The sequence below is a fragment of the Microtus pennsylvanicus genome, chromosome 9, assembly GCF_037038515.1.
Source record: "Microtus pennsylvanicus isolate mMicPen1 chromosome 9, mMicPen1.hap1, whole genome shotgun sequence".
Lineage (NCBI taxonomy): Eukaryota > Metazoa > Chordata > Mammalia > Rodentia > Cricetidae > Microtus > Microtus pennsylvanicus.
This window is the reverse complement of record NC_134587.1, coordinates 39,328,255-39,343,885: the sequence shown is the minus strand read 5'-3', so window position 1 is coordinate 39,343,885 and position 15,631 is coordinate 39,328,255. Positions and strand designations below refer to the sequence as shown.

The following is a 15,631-nucleotide window of genomic DNA, read 5'->3' as shown; positions in this document are numbered from 1 at the left end:
AAACCCCACCTGGCTCTGTGCAGTACCCACCACACTGTAGATTGTTAGCGCTGCACATCACTCAAAGTGCTGCCCAAGGCTCCCTTTAAGGCAAGATGACCAGCTATGTGGTCCTGCATTTTGTGAACTCTTGGGACTTACTAGCTGGGATCCTCTCTGTAGTTCTGGCTCCCCCAAGAGGGAAGGCCTATTTTAGAGTGTGTCTGCCTGCCTTTTGGAGTACTGCATCGTGAAGGAGCCTTGCATCTTCTGCACCGCCCAGACAACAGTGCCTTCTTTTGAGGATAAGGGCAAAGACAATGGGTTCCACTAGGGCTCCCCCCTTGACCATAAGACAGGGTTGTTTCTCTGTAGCCCTGGCTGGCCTGGAACTCTCTTTGTAAACCAGGTTGACTTCTTCAAACAGAGATCTGCCTGCCTCTGCCTCCCCGGTTTCGGGATTAAAGATCTATGCCACCATACCCGGCATGGCCATCTTTTCTTAGCTTGGTTCCATTCCATGGGCGACACACAGCCTGTAACTCCCAATGAAAATTTCAGGGAGTTGCATGTTTGCACAGTGGCAGCCTAGACACCCCTAGAGCGTCTCTTAGGTGGGAGAATTTTAAGGGTGCTACAAAGGCATTCTTGTTGAGCCCCCCCTCCCCATTTACACACTCTAAGTTAATACTTAGACCAGTCTAAGGAATGTGGAAACTTAAGAGATTTGGCGGGTCAGTTCCTTCTGTCTCCACTGCAGTGGGCAGTTTGCTGAGCTGGAAGAACCACCGGGGAATCCCACATTGGGCCACTGTCCTCCAGGGAAATGGACACCAGCAACGAGAGAGCTCTGGACCTGTCTCATTCCCGTGCAGAACAGCACAGAGCTGAAGGAGACGTGGCTTCTCCTGGGTGGGAACAATGATTCTAGGGCAGGACTTCCTGAGGAAGAGCATCAGTGTCCCCCTCTGCTCCCTCCTGGGAAGTTTAGTGACCTTACTGTTGCTGGGGAGAAAATGCCAAGCCCTCAAGAGTAGGAACCTGAGAGGTACAGGGAGGGAGGGATTGATGGCTGCCTGGAGTTTGTATCAGCGGAACATCCACTTACATCACGGCCCCTACAGAGCTCTTCTGGGGGCTGCTATTGCTGTCTTGGCCTGTCAGACACCTCCCCGGTCCCACTCAGGATCCCAGGAGCAGGGCGATCAGGTTCTATGCACTTTCTAAAGTCACATGCGTGGGAACCCTGGCCATGACTCAGAGCTGCTTTCTCCTGAGTGACTGTGGGCATGAACTAAAATCTCCACAGGCCTTTTGCTTGCCCAGGAGGGACTTGAAGCGTTCCCCCAAATCTAAAACGACCCCATCTGTGCAGAAGTTCCTCCAGGACTTCAACGCTCAGGCTGGGTGGGAATCACTAAGAGCCACAAGCAGGTATTTCCCTGGGGAGGTCTCAGCCACTAGAAATGGTTGAGACACCAGCTCCAGGAACTCGGGAGGTGGTCAGGGCTCCTAGCACCAGGCACAGTCTGGCATCTGGGTTCCCATCAGACCCTGCAGTTGACTTGTTAGGATGAGCTCCCATTTTACCCAGCTCTGCCTTTACACCCACAAGCTAAGCATCCATTATCCATTAGTCGAAGATGGCATGCTGTGGCCCCATCTTTATCCGCATAGAGGGTATCCATGACTTGGGCCAAAACTAAGAACCAATATACATATATATATATTTTAATATAAAAAGACCAATGAAAAATTTATTTATAAATTTTTCACGCTGGGCTACAAGTCTATATCGTACGCTCAGGAGTGTGCCACAGACTTCATACAGACAGAAGAGACTAAACCAGGACCCATTTGAAGCTGCAACATAGGCCTAGGAAGTCTTAACATTAATTAACATAATTAAAAAGGCATTTGCATGTAGAAAAAACATACAGAACTCCTTTTGAAGTAATCTCTGCTTGTCTCAGTGTCTGCCAGTGTCACGACATTATCACTATTCTTCCCACACTGGTTCATAAAAGCTGCAGAAGGACCAAAGAATATGACCGGGCGGCACAAAAGGCCTCCGCCCACCTGTGTCCTCAAGTGCTCCCCATTTTTGCACGCAGGGTCAGCAGCACTTCTACGAAGGGGAAACCTCATTTAAATTTGAATAATTCAGCCTCCCTTTTATTTCCCAGGATCAAAACAACAAGGGGTGTGGGGTTGCATAGAAAATTGGAACCACAGAAACCAGGAAGTCTCCTTTCAGGGACAGCAAGTGACGCTCCGGCACCTCCTCCAGTCCCGGTCCTTGGCGCAGCCCCTCCCTCAGAACAGGATCCACAGATCATAAAGGGGTCCTGGAGCCGGGGCCCGAGAAAGGGCACAGCAGCCCTTCCACTCACTCAGCAATAGCATGAGAGATTCACAGTCTTTATAGGAATTTTATAAAAATATAAATATGGGTACACGACAGCCTTCACAACGCTGGATACAACGCCCTTTAAAATTGGGTTTATAACCAAGATTCAAAAAATACACCTAAAACTTGGCTTAAAATATGTTAACATTTTATATTCTGTCATAAATGTTATGACATTTATTTAATCGTGGCAAATTCATTTACTTTTTTAAAAAAGTGTGCAACCGACTATTAACTATAATAGAAGTCACTAGGAAAGGGTAATATCCTCTCAAAATCCCCACGTTCCAGCCACGCGGGCTTCAAGCTCCCAGTGGAACTTCGCTAAACTAGCGGGTGTGGGGGGGGATGGTGGCCTCTCATGGGAGGGGGAAGGGAGGCAGATCTTGGGTTCCCTAAACTCACTCAGAATCCAGGGAGAGGAACCAAGGAGAGGTGTGGAAGGGCAGGGAGTTGGTGGGGGGACGGACTAGCAATGGGAAAACGATAGGGCTAGGCGGTATTTTCAGTGCAACCAAGAAATACGGTAGACTCAAGTTTTTAGTTTTAAGGAAAAAAAATGCATCTTTCTCCCATAACCACGCACAATATTTCCAAACAAAAAAACTCAGGCGCACAAACTTCACCCACAAATATACACACACGTGATAAATAGTTTAGGACATCAGGAACCGGGAGCGTCTCCTTCCTCGCGCCGGGGCGCGCAGATGGTGGATTTGGGTAGTGGCTGCTTGGCGGACGCCAGCGGCAGGAGCCGCACTGCGGGCGGGCGGGTCCCACGGGCGGCGGCGAGAGCGCGAGTCCGCCCGCGCCTTTCACCTTCCGGAGAAAACATTTCAAGCGGAGGATCCGGTATCTCGGGATTCCGAAGTCTCCCGGTGTGAGACTCAAATTTCAAAATGGGCTGGAGCCTGCGCCCCGCCCCCACCCTCGCGGCGGTCGGGGGCCGTGGGAAGGCTCTGGGGCCCCGCGAGGCTCCGAGGACTGCCGAGGGGAGGCGCTCTCTGGCAGAGACCCGAACCCTGGGGGCCACGGACGTGGAAACCTAGCCCGATTTCCACGCGGGCCAGCAAACCTGGCGCACACCGAGGTAGATGGCGGGAAGGTACAGCAGAGAAGACGCGGGCGAAGGTCAGAGTCTGGGTTCGGGGTGGGTATCACCGGCCGCTGGCTGCGTACTTGGCCTTGGTGATGAGATAGAGCACGATGTCCTGGTGGCCCCCGAAAGCGGCGATGTGCAGCGCGCTCCAGCCGTCACGGTTGGCTAGGCGGATGTCCGCGCCGAACTTGACCAACAGCTTCACCAGCTCCAGGTTGCCATCTATGACTGACTGGTGTAGCGCTGTCTGGCCCTCCGGCCCGAACGAGTTCACATTGAACTCACAGTTAGTCATGTTCTGCAGCAGAGACTGCAGCTCCTGCGTGTTGCCCTTGCGCACCGCTTCCTGGAAGATGCGCTGCGTCTGCGGCGCCGAGCAGGTGGACAGCTCGGCTTGGCTCATGCTGCCGCAGAGCTAGGGCGGCGGGCCGCGCCCCGGCTCAGCGCGGGCGGCGGCTGCAATGCGGGCCCCGGGCTGTCTCGGGGCGTGTCTCGAGGCACGCCTCGGCGCATGGAGGGCGCTGCGCCCCCGGGCCCCGCACGCCGCTCCTGCGCGCTCCGGGCACTCGGGGCCGAGGGCCGCCCGCGCGGGACCCCTGCTGCATCCAGCCACGCCCAAGCGGGCGGGCGACAGGGCTGGGTGCTGGTTCGCAGGGCCTGGAGCAGGCGGAGGCCGCGACGCTAGCAATCGTGGTGCCTTCGGTGTTAGGCTGCGTTCCTCCCGAACTCCACTCCCGTTCCTTTGCTAAGCAGTTCTAATTCGCCCGCCGCTTCCCGGCGTCTTTTACGGGCCTTATATTTGCATAACAATGGACGCTCTTGACGTGCACACTAGGGCACTTTCAATTGGCTCGTGCCCACGTGGGGGCGGGGCGGAGGCGGAGTCGTGCGGCTACCCGTTCTACGACAGGGGGCGCTGGTGTTGGTCAACCCCAGACGGGGTGGTCAGGCAACCGACCACAGGGTTTTTCCAGCGCTGCTGCCGCATCCTGGGTCCGCTTGCCCCGGGTGTATAAATTCCCTCGCAGTCTTCCTCTTTCTTCATAGAGCTCGGGAAATGCGAGTTCGTCGCGCAGCCACTCCGGGACCTGGCGTTCACGGATGGCAGTGCCAGGACCCTCTCGGTTGCATAGCCCACCACCACATTGGTCCTTTCTACTCCAGTGTAACTTCCCAGGCAGGTCAGCCCAGGCAGTTCTTTCGTTTGGCCCCATTCACACTGATGAAAGGAACTCCTTCCCCAAGTCACCCCAGTGTAGAGGTTCCATTTTCCTCTCCAGAAGGCTGGGACAGGCTCTCTCTCTCTGTCTCTGTCTCTGTCTCTGTCTCTGTCTCTGTCTCTCTCTCTGTGCGCGTGTGCGTGCGCGCACGCACACACGCTCGTTATGATGGGCAGTCACTACTCCCAGATGTGTGTTTCTGCTGCTCAGCCCCTGTTGGCATGTGCCTAGGCCTGGCTAGTGAGACCACAGCGCTGCCCCGTAAGGGAGTTCTGAAATGAGTCATCCCCAAACCGTAAGCTCCACGTTTTTATTGACCACTCTTAACAACTGACCAGGAGGCAGGAGGTGCTGGCTGGCTGGGGAGGCAAGGCTCCACATTTCCTCATTATGTTTTACAGCTTACAGCTTCGCTGTGGTTGCTGAAAATTAAGGAGGTATGATCTTAAGACTTGACGGAGCAGGAGGCAGGGCACGCCAGGGCTTGATTTCTTCTGAAGCCGAGCTGGGAATTCCAAGCAGGCGACTGTAGGCCTCAACTGAGGAGACCACCCTGCCAGGCTTCATCTAGGGAAGCTTCTTTTGGTGGATGCTTCTACCCCTGGATCCAGAACTGTCTCGTAATTACCAGGGCATGCCCCCAACCCTGCTTAGTGCTCTGGGAGGAACTATAGCTAACTAAACGGGAATAGTAGGTAAATGCTCCCTCCCCAGGACTGTCCATCCTTGGCCAGTTACCTTCAGGCCTGACCCTGGCTGACTTGTTTAAGGGCCACTCTCTCCTTCTGGTAGCCTGAATCCCTTGTATATGCAGCTTGGAGATCTCTCTAGTCTTCCAGAGGTCCACGGTCTATTGGATTCTGTCCATTTGGTCCCTATACCCATCTCATGCTTCACTTTCCCAAGACCTCAAGGTTCTCGCTAGGTTCTTGCTGCTGTGCAGGTAGACTGAGGCTCCTCTAGGGATACTGACTGGTCTTGATGCTGGCTGTGTCCTAATCCAGAACAAGGTGGGCATGGAGAAGAGGGAGTTCTGGGAACAGTCAGGAGGGCAGGATCTGCTCCCTGGTTGACCCATGGTTGCATGTGTCTGCATAGGGCTTGGGGGCATTAGACAGGCAGGAGGCAGAGGCCACACCTGGGGGTGAACCCAGCCCTTCCTCTCACCAAATCCAGGGCTGTCCTATGAAGGTGAATGGGTCCCCAGATGGGCCCCTACCTAGGTGGGCTCCAGCTTGGTCTGAGGAAGGGCATCCGAGATGCTTGCCCAGTGCAGAGCCTGGGAGAAAAGTCCTGTTGACATCCGCAGCAGGCGGCAGACAAAGGGGCCCTGTGTGAGCTCAGTGTGGGAACGCAAGGCCGCCACCACAGGGGCTGTGAAATCAGCGGCAGCCCTGGTGAGAGCTGGACGGCTCAGCTAGTTCTGGCAGAATAGCGCGGCTGCGGTGGCGGTCCTATCACGATAGAAGCTTATCCTGAGGAACCCCTTCCCCGTGTCTGACTCGAAGGGCAGACAGATGTGCTTGGTCTGCTACCTCTGTGCAGCTTTATGAGGGACTTAGGTGATGGCTACAGAATCCCCTCCTGGCTCATGCTCCCTCACCATTGCTGTGCCCTGGCCCACACCCATGTCTTCCTGTCGCTGCCTCATAGGAGGATGGGCTTGGGGGAAGCCTGTGGGGCCCTTGGTTTCTAGTAAGCGCCGCCCAAGTGTTTGCTGGAGGACACTTCCAAAAGGTGGACATTTGTTCCACGTTATTGATGGGAGGGAGGGGACTCACAGAGAGTCTGAGGGGACCCAGTATTGAGCTCCAGTGTTTGTGATGCTTGCTTGGGATTTAAGGAGACCTCATTCTGGCCGTGATGCTGGACCCTGACCCTTCTTCCCTGCATGATCCTAAGAATGTTGGTCCAGGAACATCCTCACCACCCTCTGCTCACTCCTAGAAGGCAAGAGTGGGCAGGGCACCCTTTTCCCTCCAGATGCCCCTCTCGGGTTCTTCCTTCGATGGGTGCTTAGCAATTGGCAGCTGTGAAGGCAAGTGCTGTGAAGGGGATACCACATTCTGGAACCCCTGCTGGGGAAATCTGGGTGGGGTAGTCCAGGCAATCTGAGAGGCCATAAGAGGACAGCACAGACGGGGCAGCTGGCCAAAGCTGGGCCAGGCCTGCAGCCACCTTAAAGGCACTGAGCAGGGGAGGGAGGCCAGTGGGCAGTGGGGGGCGGGGCTTCCAGCTAATTCATTAAAATGTGTTGGGGAGCGTGGGAAAGAGGAGAGTGTTTCTTCCCAGCAGCCCAGACACCTGGTAGAAGAGAGAGGATCGGAATCAAATAACAAACACTCAGCTCCAGCCAGCCGGCAGAGCAGAGGAAGGAGGCCGGGCAGGAACTGCAGCAGACAATCGCTGTGACCAGGGCTCCTGCCCAGGCCACTCAGCATGGTAGGCCAACACTGGGCATCCTAGCTGCCCTGTCAGCACTGTGACTGTCCCCCAGTCCTTGAGGCAATCTGTCCCTGCAGCTGAAGAAGGGACATTGCAACTAGCCCCCTATGGTTGGAGCTTGCTTCCAGTGCCTGAACCTGCATGGAACAAACAGTCTCCTACCCTTTGCCATGGCTAGGGTGGAGGTGCTTCACAACAAGTAAGCCTTGTGGTTAGAGGCAAGAGCAAGTGAAACCCGTGGGGCAGTAATCCTGAGGATGGGCTGAGGGCAGGACCTGGCTTGACCTGATCAAAGCGGATGGTGCTGTCTTTTTCTCCTCCCCTGTCACCTTTGGTCCCGCAGCTGCCCAGGACCCAGATGGGCTGGGAAGCAATCAAGTATCCCTCGGTGCTCACTTGTCATCCCAGAGTGGGGAAGAGTGCAGTTAGGAACTCTTCCCAGGACAGGACAGAGAGCCAGCACTCTCACTTCTAGAGCTAGCACGCCCTGATACTGTCTGATGCTCAGCCCAGACTCCAGCAGGTTGAGTGGAGGGTCTGGACTGGAGGTGGCCCAGAGGGACATGGGGAATTGCTGCAGTCCCTACCCAGCTCTCCTCATTTATGAAATGTCAGCTAGGTTTCTGGGGGCTGAATGGTCCCAGGCATATCTGGGACAGCGGCATGCCCTAGTCCCCAGGTGAGCTGGTCCGAGGAGGGTGAGCAGACATGATTCTCACACCACACGCCTCGGTCTGGTCTGTAGTTATTCCCTGTACTAGGCAGAAATAGCACTCGGGACCTTGTTGCCTGGAGGCATCTGCTAGGTTCTTCAGCCAAATCTGAGCTGGTTTCCGCTTGAGGCAGGAAGCAAAAAAGGAAAGGGATGTGAGCAAGGGGGTGGAGGTGGCACATTCTTGGGGAGTGAGAAAGGAGGAGGCAGGCTACCATAACACCAAGTGTGTTGGTTGCAAGCAGGCTGTATGTAGGAGCCTCCACCCTGGTTTTTCTTTTCTTGCTTCCTTTCCTCCCTTCCTTTAGTTCCCGTTTGCCCTCCCACCTCTGGGATCCCTGGCATCAGCATCCTCAGCCCCTCCAGGGTGAGTAGCTGTTGTTGTGTGGACCTCAGCTCCCTCAGAGAGCAGAGAAAGCAGCATCTACTTTTGGGCAGTTGTGACCAGGCTTGGATCCATGAGATGGGCAAGAGTCCTACCGCATTAGGAGGTAGCCAGTTGCCTCCAGCCTCCCACTGGGTCACAGTGGCTGCCTTTCTCTCTCCCTGGAGAGCCACCCTTGCCTGACCCAGAGTGACAGAGACCTTGCGGGTCGCACCTCGACCTTGGGTCTAAGAACCCTGGCCATCTGGAAACCCAATTGTCTTTGGTGTCTCTGGCATCTAGAAGGCATATATGGAGGGGCTCGGGACAGGCAGAGGGGAAAGATTAAGCAGACATCCAAGGCTCCAGCCTGAACCACATAGATCGAACATTTTTCAGGTTTATTGTTTGGCTGTTTCTGGCTGCCTTGCCCTCTGAAAGGGTTACTGGTTGGGCTGAGGGCTTGGCTTGGCCCACAGGGGCTGGGGGTGGGGAGCAGGGTGGGATGACTGACTAGGACATCATGGAAGTGTGTGAAGATGTGGCTCAGGTGGGAGCCATCGCAGAAGATCTTGCCACATTGCTTCAAACAGTAGAAAATGCTGCAGCCAAGGCTTCCTTAGCATGCCACACAGGACCCCCACAGCTGCAGCCCAGTGTATTGCTCAGCGACTCAGGACATCCACTAGCTGTGCCCAAGGTCTGGCTCCAGCAGCCCCTGTTTCTGCCCACTCTAGTCCCATGCTTCCTCTTAAATAGGGACCCTTGGCTCTGCGTTCTCAGTGCCCTTTGACCACTTTCTTAGAGCTTCTAGGCCGTCCTCTTCCAGGACCAAGACACTCCTGTCTTGGGGCTGATCACTACACTAGGGCCCTATGGAGAGCTGGCTGTGTCCTTGGTGGGCAGTCGTGGAACTCACTTGGTTCCCTTGAGTCTTTGCTCCTGATAGCTTTGTGACGACCTGTTAATAAGAGATGATAGGGCATGATGGAACTGTCCTAAGTGTCACAGAGCCACTTGTGCCCACAAGGCCACTGTGAGCTGCAGCTCTGTTCCAGTGCCTGGCTTGTCTCCCACCCCCACCCCGGCACAATGGAGAGGTCAAAGAGCAGAAGCTGAGAAGTCTTGGTGCTTCTGGGTTCCTCCCTCGGGAACTCAAACTTAGGGACGTTCTTAGGGCTCAAAGGTCCCTGGGAAACAAGTCCTGGGCATGAGATCTGGTGATTAGGTATCCAGGGGCCTGAGAACCAGTGGGTGGGGGTGGGGCGGACCTTTTGTAGTGATGAAGAGATAAGCCCACTGCCAAAGAGCCCATTTCGAAATCAGCCAGTACCAGGGCGGGGCCCCCGGGGCCTCAGAAAACGTTGGGGATGGTTTCTGCTGGCCCACTGTGAACAGAAGGCACGGGGGCCAATGACCAGCCGAGGAAACTCCTGCGGGACTGGGAGCAGCTAAAGGGAGTCTGGGAGCCGATGGGAAGGGCAGCCTCCCTCCGTTGGACCCCTTAATTTCTTTGTCAAACATTTATTTACAGACGGTCCAGATTGACCATAGGTAGGACATGGATGGGTGGAGGAGGGACTTCTTCCTAGAAGTCTAGGAGGTCATGACCTCTCTCTGGTCTTTCTGCCTCCATCCAGCCTGTTGAGCCTCACTTTTACTCCAGCCCTCTGGGGCACCAGCTAATCTGTGTAGTTGGAGTCTCATAAGGAAATGGATGAGGTTTCCGGGTGAGGCCATCTACCCAGGGGCAGCTCAGGAGGACTGCAGCCATTGAACCCTAAGAGGGGAAAACTTCACTCCACCTACCTCCGGGGGCATTAAGGCTGACTTGTGGAGAACGGAGAGCTAACCTAGACAAACTCAACCTGTCCACTGTAGGTGGGACAGACTCTGTGCCCTAAACTTACAGGGAAAGTGACTGGTCTGTGTGCCAAGCAACCAGCAGACTGCCGGCCCACAGAGATGGAGGGAATGGTTGGTGTGACCCCAGAGGGGTGCTGAGTGTCTCTGCTTCCTGGTCTGCAGGTTCAACTGCATGGGGAACAGGCTACTAGGCCTCAACCCTTTCCTTATGCACCTTCTATGTGCCATCACCCAGGAAGCTCAGGGTTAGAGGGGGCCCTAGACACTTCCCCAATCCCCTTGAGATTCACCCCAGACCTGCCCCCCATCTGCTTCGGAGATCCCCTCATCTATTCTGCTGAGGTTCTCCTGCTGACCGCTGGGCCGTATCTGTTGCTTCCCCAGCTCTTCAGAGATCTTAAGGTCACATACAGGCCTGGGGTACCAAAAGGGGTATTGAGTCAGGACTTCCTTGGTATACCCCAGCCCAAGCCCATGGAGTCGTGGGTTTTCTCTATTCTATGTACTGTCCGGCCCTCAGGAACCCTCCTTGACTTCTGGCCTCTCCTGGGCCATGAGTTGCCTTGTTCATTTCCCAAGGCCTTGTAAACTCTGCTTGGCTCCCCTCTAGACCCAGACCCTTTAGGGAGGAGCCAGGCTCAGGTGTGAGATGAAGGGTCACTGTGACCAGCTGTAGGCTTCCTTGGATCCTCTAGCCTATCTGGGTCTCCATTTTATAACAACATCTGGGATAGTTGCCAAAGCCACAGCGTCTGGTGTGGCCTCGAAGTCCATAGTAGGTCAGGAACAAACTCCACTTTGGACTTTCTGGAGTCCTTGTTCCTGGACATGCAATGGACTTGTAGGGCATCTGAGTGGTCTGTGAGCGTGAGGGTCCAGGTAGGTCCTGTTAACCTGCGTGCCGCCATTGACCAGGACGAAGAAGTTAGGACTTAATCTCAAGTAACCTGGTCATGACTTCCAGCTGGTGGCTACCTGCACAAATAAAGGAGTTTGGATGTCAGGATAAGCTGGGGTGGGAGTCCTGGGCAGACATGGATGTGCACATGGAAGTCTGCACCTCTGGGTGTCCGAGCCACTGAAAGGAGGTAGGGTCTCCGAGCCACCAAGAAGGTCAGGAGGGAGAAGGTGACTGAGAACTTGCTCTCCGGTGATCGTGCTGGGCCCCCTCCCCACTTGGGGGCTTTGGGTGAGCCAGGCAGGTGCCCTGGAATAACACAGTTGGAGCCTCAGGGTGTGCCACGTTGGGCGGCACCTGCCTCACCCACACATCCTTTTCCCACGGGCCTTTCGACACCACAAGGTTGCATTACCTGTGGCTTTGCTGCCACTTCAGCTCTGCAGCCCCCGCTGGCCAGGGGCCTGGGCTGGGGCTGGAAAGGAGCTAGGACCTGCCCTTCCTTTGCTCCAGCTCCCCTCTTTCCCACTGTGAAGTCCCCTTCCTCATAGAGGGATACTCCCTGTGTTTCCAGTCCCATCACCCAGCCTGATTTTGGGGATGGCTCTGAGTGCAAGGACTTCCTTGGGGCAGGTGTGCAAGCAGAGAACCATGCATTTGCCTGAGGCCACTGCCTGGTCTAGCTGGGGAAGGGTGGAGGCACTTGAGTCTCTACCAAGTGCCCAAGGCTACCGCCATAGTGGTCCGGGTCCTGCTCCCCCCCTCGCCCCCCCTCCTTTTGTAGGTGGGGCAACAGAACAGCTCAGCAGGGCTAAGGGCTGCATGTCCTCAGGTAGGGTTTCGAGCCCTCCTAGGATCTGGCCCGGTGTGCAGTCTGGGTGAGGCCGCTGCTCATGCTGAGTCACCACCATGCAAACGCCTGGTACTGTCCACAAGGACCTGGCCCCACCTTCGGGAACCATGGGTGCTGGTTTTCCCACGGTCCGTTGCCCGCTCTTGGGCCTTGCTGTCACCCTTGTGGGGCCCAGGGAACCCTGCACCCGCCTGGGCTGGAAAAGCCAGTTCTACACCGTTCACAGCACCCGCCCTCCACCTCCAGGCTTGTAGTCGTCGTCCATCTGAGGGCCAGCCACTGGGGCCATCGTGGCCAAGTGCTCACTAGGACATTAGGAGAGTGACCATATCTGAAGTATTTAGCCTAATGCTGAGTGATCCTGGCACCCAGGGGCTCGACTTCTCCCTTTGTGCAGAGAGGAGACTTGTAGCAGCTGACTCTCTCAAACTGTTCAAGGCCTTGGACAGGATCTTTATATCGCCTCTCCATTAGTGGGAGGCTGGGTGACTCCAGTTTTGGGGTGTCCCTGGATCTGGGGGTTGGGGGTGCGCTGAAGAAAGGCCAAGGTTCAAACCTAGATCAGCCCAGCTGTGTGCCTGGTCAGCAGGCCAGTCTGACTGCAGGGAAGAGCACCTAGAGGGTGTGGGAGGTGGGGACAAGAGGAGCTGGGAAGTCCCTGCTCAGTCCCAGGGGTCCCTGTGTGCCTGATTCTCGTGGTAGCTGTGAGGTACCAGCAGTGCATTGAGCCCTGACTCAGGGTACTTCTGCCCAGGAGTGCTGCTGGCAAGCTGTGAGCCCCATGGGCAGTGCTGCCGTGTTGAACTAGCCACTAGCTGGAGCTGGTGGGTCTGCAGCCAAACATTCATTTGACTCCGGTCTCGATAAACCTAGGCAGGAATAAGGGAAAGAGCTAATTTAGGTGTGTCCAAGATGGCAACCAGAGAGGTGCACACCGACCCTCCTCCGGCCTCCAGGGTCCGCAAAGAGAGGCCAAAGCACACAGGGCTACCCTGTAGCTCCGTCTGGGCCACCATCTGCCTGCTCCTCCAGCTAAAGCAGAGAGTTGTTGGGTGAGGGCCTGTTCCCAGGGGACTAGGGTCACAGTGTAAGTGGGCCCGCTGTTAGCCACTATCATAAGGGTGACCATGGCTGAAGGAACCAGCGCTGATCAGCTGTCAGGGTCACAGCAGACGATGTCTTGCATGGCCCCCAGAACACAAATGGCTGGGTGTCCACTTGTCCTTGTGCCTACTTGGTATATAGGCTGTACGGGACCAGCCTTGACAAAAACACCTATTGCCAGGGTAGGGGGGGTATGGAGATCAGAAATGTAAGCAAAGAATACGAAGATGCGTTTAAAAATAATAAAACAAGCCGGGCGGTGGTGGCGCACGCCTTTGATCCCAGCACTCAGGAGGCAGAGGCAGGCGGATCTCTGTGAGTTCGAGACCAGCCTGGTCTACAAGAGCTAGTTCCAGGACAGGTTCCAAAACCACAGAGAAACCCTGTCTCGAAAAAACCCCCCAAAAAAGAAATAATAATAATAAAACAAGAATATAGAATAGTACTGGGAGGGAGTTTCCAGTGAATACTGAAATTGCCTGTGTTTAACTTTCCATATGCTTTTATACCCCAATACAAAAGGGGAAGAAGGCAAAAGACTGCTTTAACATGATACAAAGGACAGCTCGAACAGTTAATCGCTTTAATAATTTGAGACATCAAGTTATTGGCAATCTGTTGGTTAGGTAGTGAAGCTACTCTAGACCAAGTATCCTGAAGGCAGCCATTCCCTAGGTAACCTCATATTACAAAAGTAGGAGCAATGCCGGGCGATGGTGGCGCACGCCTTTAATCCCAGCACTTGGGAGGCAGAGGCAGGTGGATCTCTGTGAGTTCGAGACTAGCCTGGTCTACAAGAGCTAGTTCCAGGACAGGCTCCAAAGCCACAGAGAAACCCTGTCTCGAAAGAAAAAAAAAAGTAGGAGCAGAAGTATGTTTGCATATCCTAACCATCTGTCAGGATGGAATGGATCTCCTTGTCTGAGCCATCATAATGTCAAAAAACCAAGCAACCACGTCTTGAGTCAGGATGTGTGGCTACACTCGTTGTCAACAATTCTGAGCAACCTCCAAACTCTCTGACAATCGGACGAGGTGGAAATTGGCTCACATTTTTGGGTCTCCACAATGGGCCATAAGTTAGGCGGGGTTTGTATGCCTACAGGTGTGCTTGCCCTGTATCCCCCAAAAGTGGACAGATGGCACATAGGTATGGCAAGCGTAGGAAGTGCACTCAGGGAAAGGCCTTAGCCAGGGCAATGGGTACAGGAACAGAGCTGGAAAGGCGGCTTCAGTCTGGCCCTGCTCTTTTCCCCAGAGTCTACCAGGCCTTCCCTAGGCCAAAGGCAGCAGAGTTCAGAGGTGCAGAGGCCGTTGGCCTCTCCAACATCCTCCAGCCCCAGGCATTCCCGAGGGTCCACGCCTCCCTGTCATCAAGTCAGAGACTCAGGAAAGAGTGGGACATAAACCCTGCGTCCTTCCAGGATGGGATCCTGTAGAAGCCATGTGCCCTAAGGTGCAGGGTAGCAAGTGGTGGCCTGCCAGGCTGGGAGCCTTTGCTAATGGGAACGGATCCAGGCATCTGTGGGGGTAGGCAGAGGTGACCAGAGCTTGCCTCCCACAGGCAGGCCGCCCCGGCGATTCCCACAGCCTGTTCTCCCTGCCCAGCAGGTCCCTGGCACAGCTAAGAGGTCCATGCCCCACCTCCTAGCTGGGGACAAGAGGGATGACCTGATGGCCTGTAAGGGCTTTTTCTTCATGTTTATGTATTGACCCATCAAGGAGATAGGGCAAGGGACCCAGAAATGGGGGAACTTCTTGGGATCTCCTGTCTCTCAACAAGGGGACAGGTGTGTGCAAACTCGGCCAGATCTGTTGCTAACCTCCCCAGTCAACCGCTAAAATTTCTGGGGCTCTAACTAAGGCCTGCCTTCTATGCCCTTTGTCCATCTGGCTTCACAAAGGGGCTGGGGGAGGTCATTCTGAGGGATACCCTGGCCTGGGCATCCCCGTTCCACAGGCAGGCCCAGACAGAGCCTTGGCCTAGCGGTGCTCTCTCTCCCAACCCCCAGCCAAGAGATACTTGGAACTCAGACTCTGGGAACATACTCCAAAGTAACAGGCCATTTCTGCTCATTTCCCACAAACTGAAAAAAGCAACGCATAAAAGAGCAGAGAGGAAGTGAACACATCACACCCTGCTGTCTGGCAGGAAGTCAATCACACATGCAATACCTGGACACACCCACCCTGGCAAGAGATCCTGCTCCTGGGTGAGGGGCACCTCTGCCTTGCTGTCCTCAAGCACTTGCTGCCCCTCAGGTCCCTTCAGCTCCAGGGGCTTTTATTGTAGCTTTGCTTGTCCTTCTGACATGTTTTGAGGGACTTTTTGGACAAATGGCCCAACACCTTGCTAGACAGGGCGGGACAGGGACCAGGAAAAAGCAGTGAGGTGCTAGCCTGTCACGGCCTGGCTCTGCCTCACACCTCACTTTCTCAGGATGTCCTGGGAACATCTTTTGGGGGCCCTGAACTAACTGCCCCAAATGTGTCCTTAGGGGGGAGGTCCCCTGCTCTTTTAAAGAGAAATGAATTGCTTGGTGGAGCCACATTTGATAAACACACGAGGGCACAATAAAGGTCTCTTTAGCCTGGTACTTTGGTAGCACCACTCTGACTTTTTTTTCTATTTTGGTTTTTTAAGACAGGGTTTCCCTGGCTGTCCTGGAACTCACGCTGTA

General features: G+C 54.9%; 1 protein-coding gene across 1 annotated transcript; it reads right to left on the bottom strand.

Moving 5' to 3' along the window:
* Positions 1 to 1,708: 1,708 nt before the first annotated feature.
* Positions 1,709 to 4,252, bottom strand: Nrarp (NOTCH regulated ankyrin repeat protein). The gene has a single exon (XM_075985366.1). The coding sequence runs from the start codon at positions 3,889 to 3,891 to the stop codon at positions 3,547 to 3,549; it is 345 nt and encodes a 114-aa protein (XP_075841481.1). The 5' UTR covers positions 3,892 to 4,252; the 3' UTR covers positions 1,709 to 3,546.
* Between the last annotated feature and the right edge of the window lie 11,379 nt (positions 4,253 to 15,631).

Bases quoted from the DNA above. Each gene is read 5' to 3' on its own strand.
- Nrarp (XM_075985366.1), bottom strand. From the start codon at position 3,891: ATGAGCCAAGCCGAGCTGTCCACCTGCTCGGCGCCGCAGACGCAGCGC.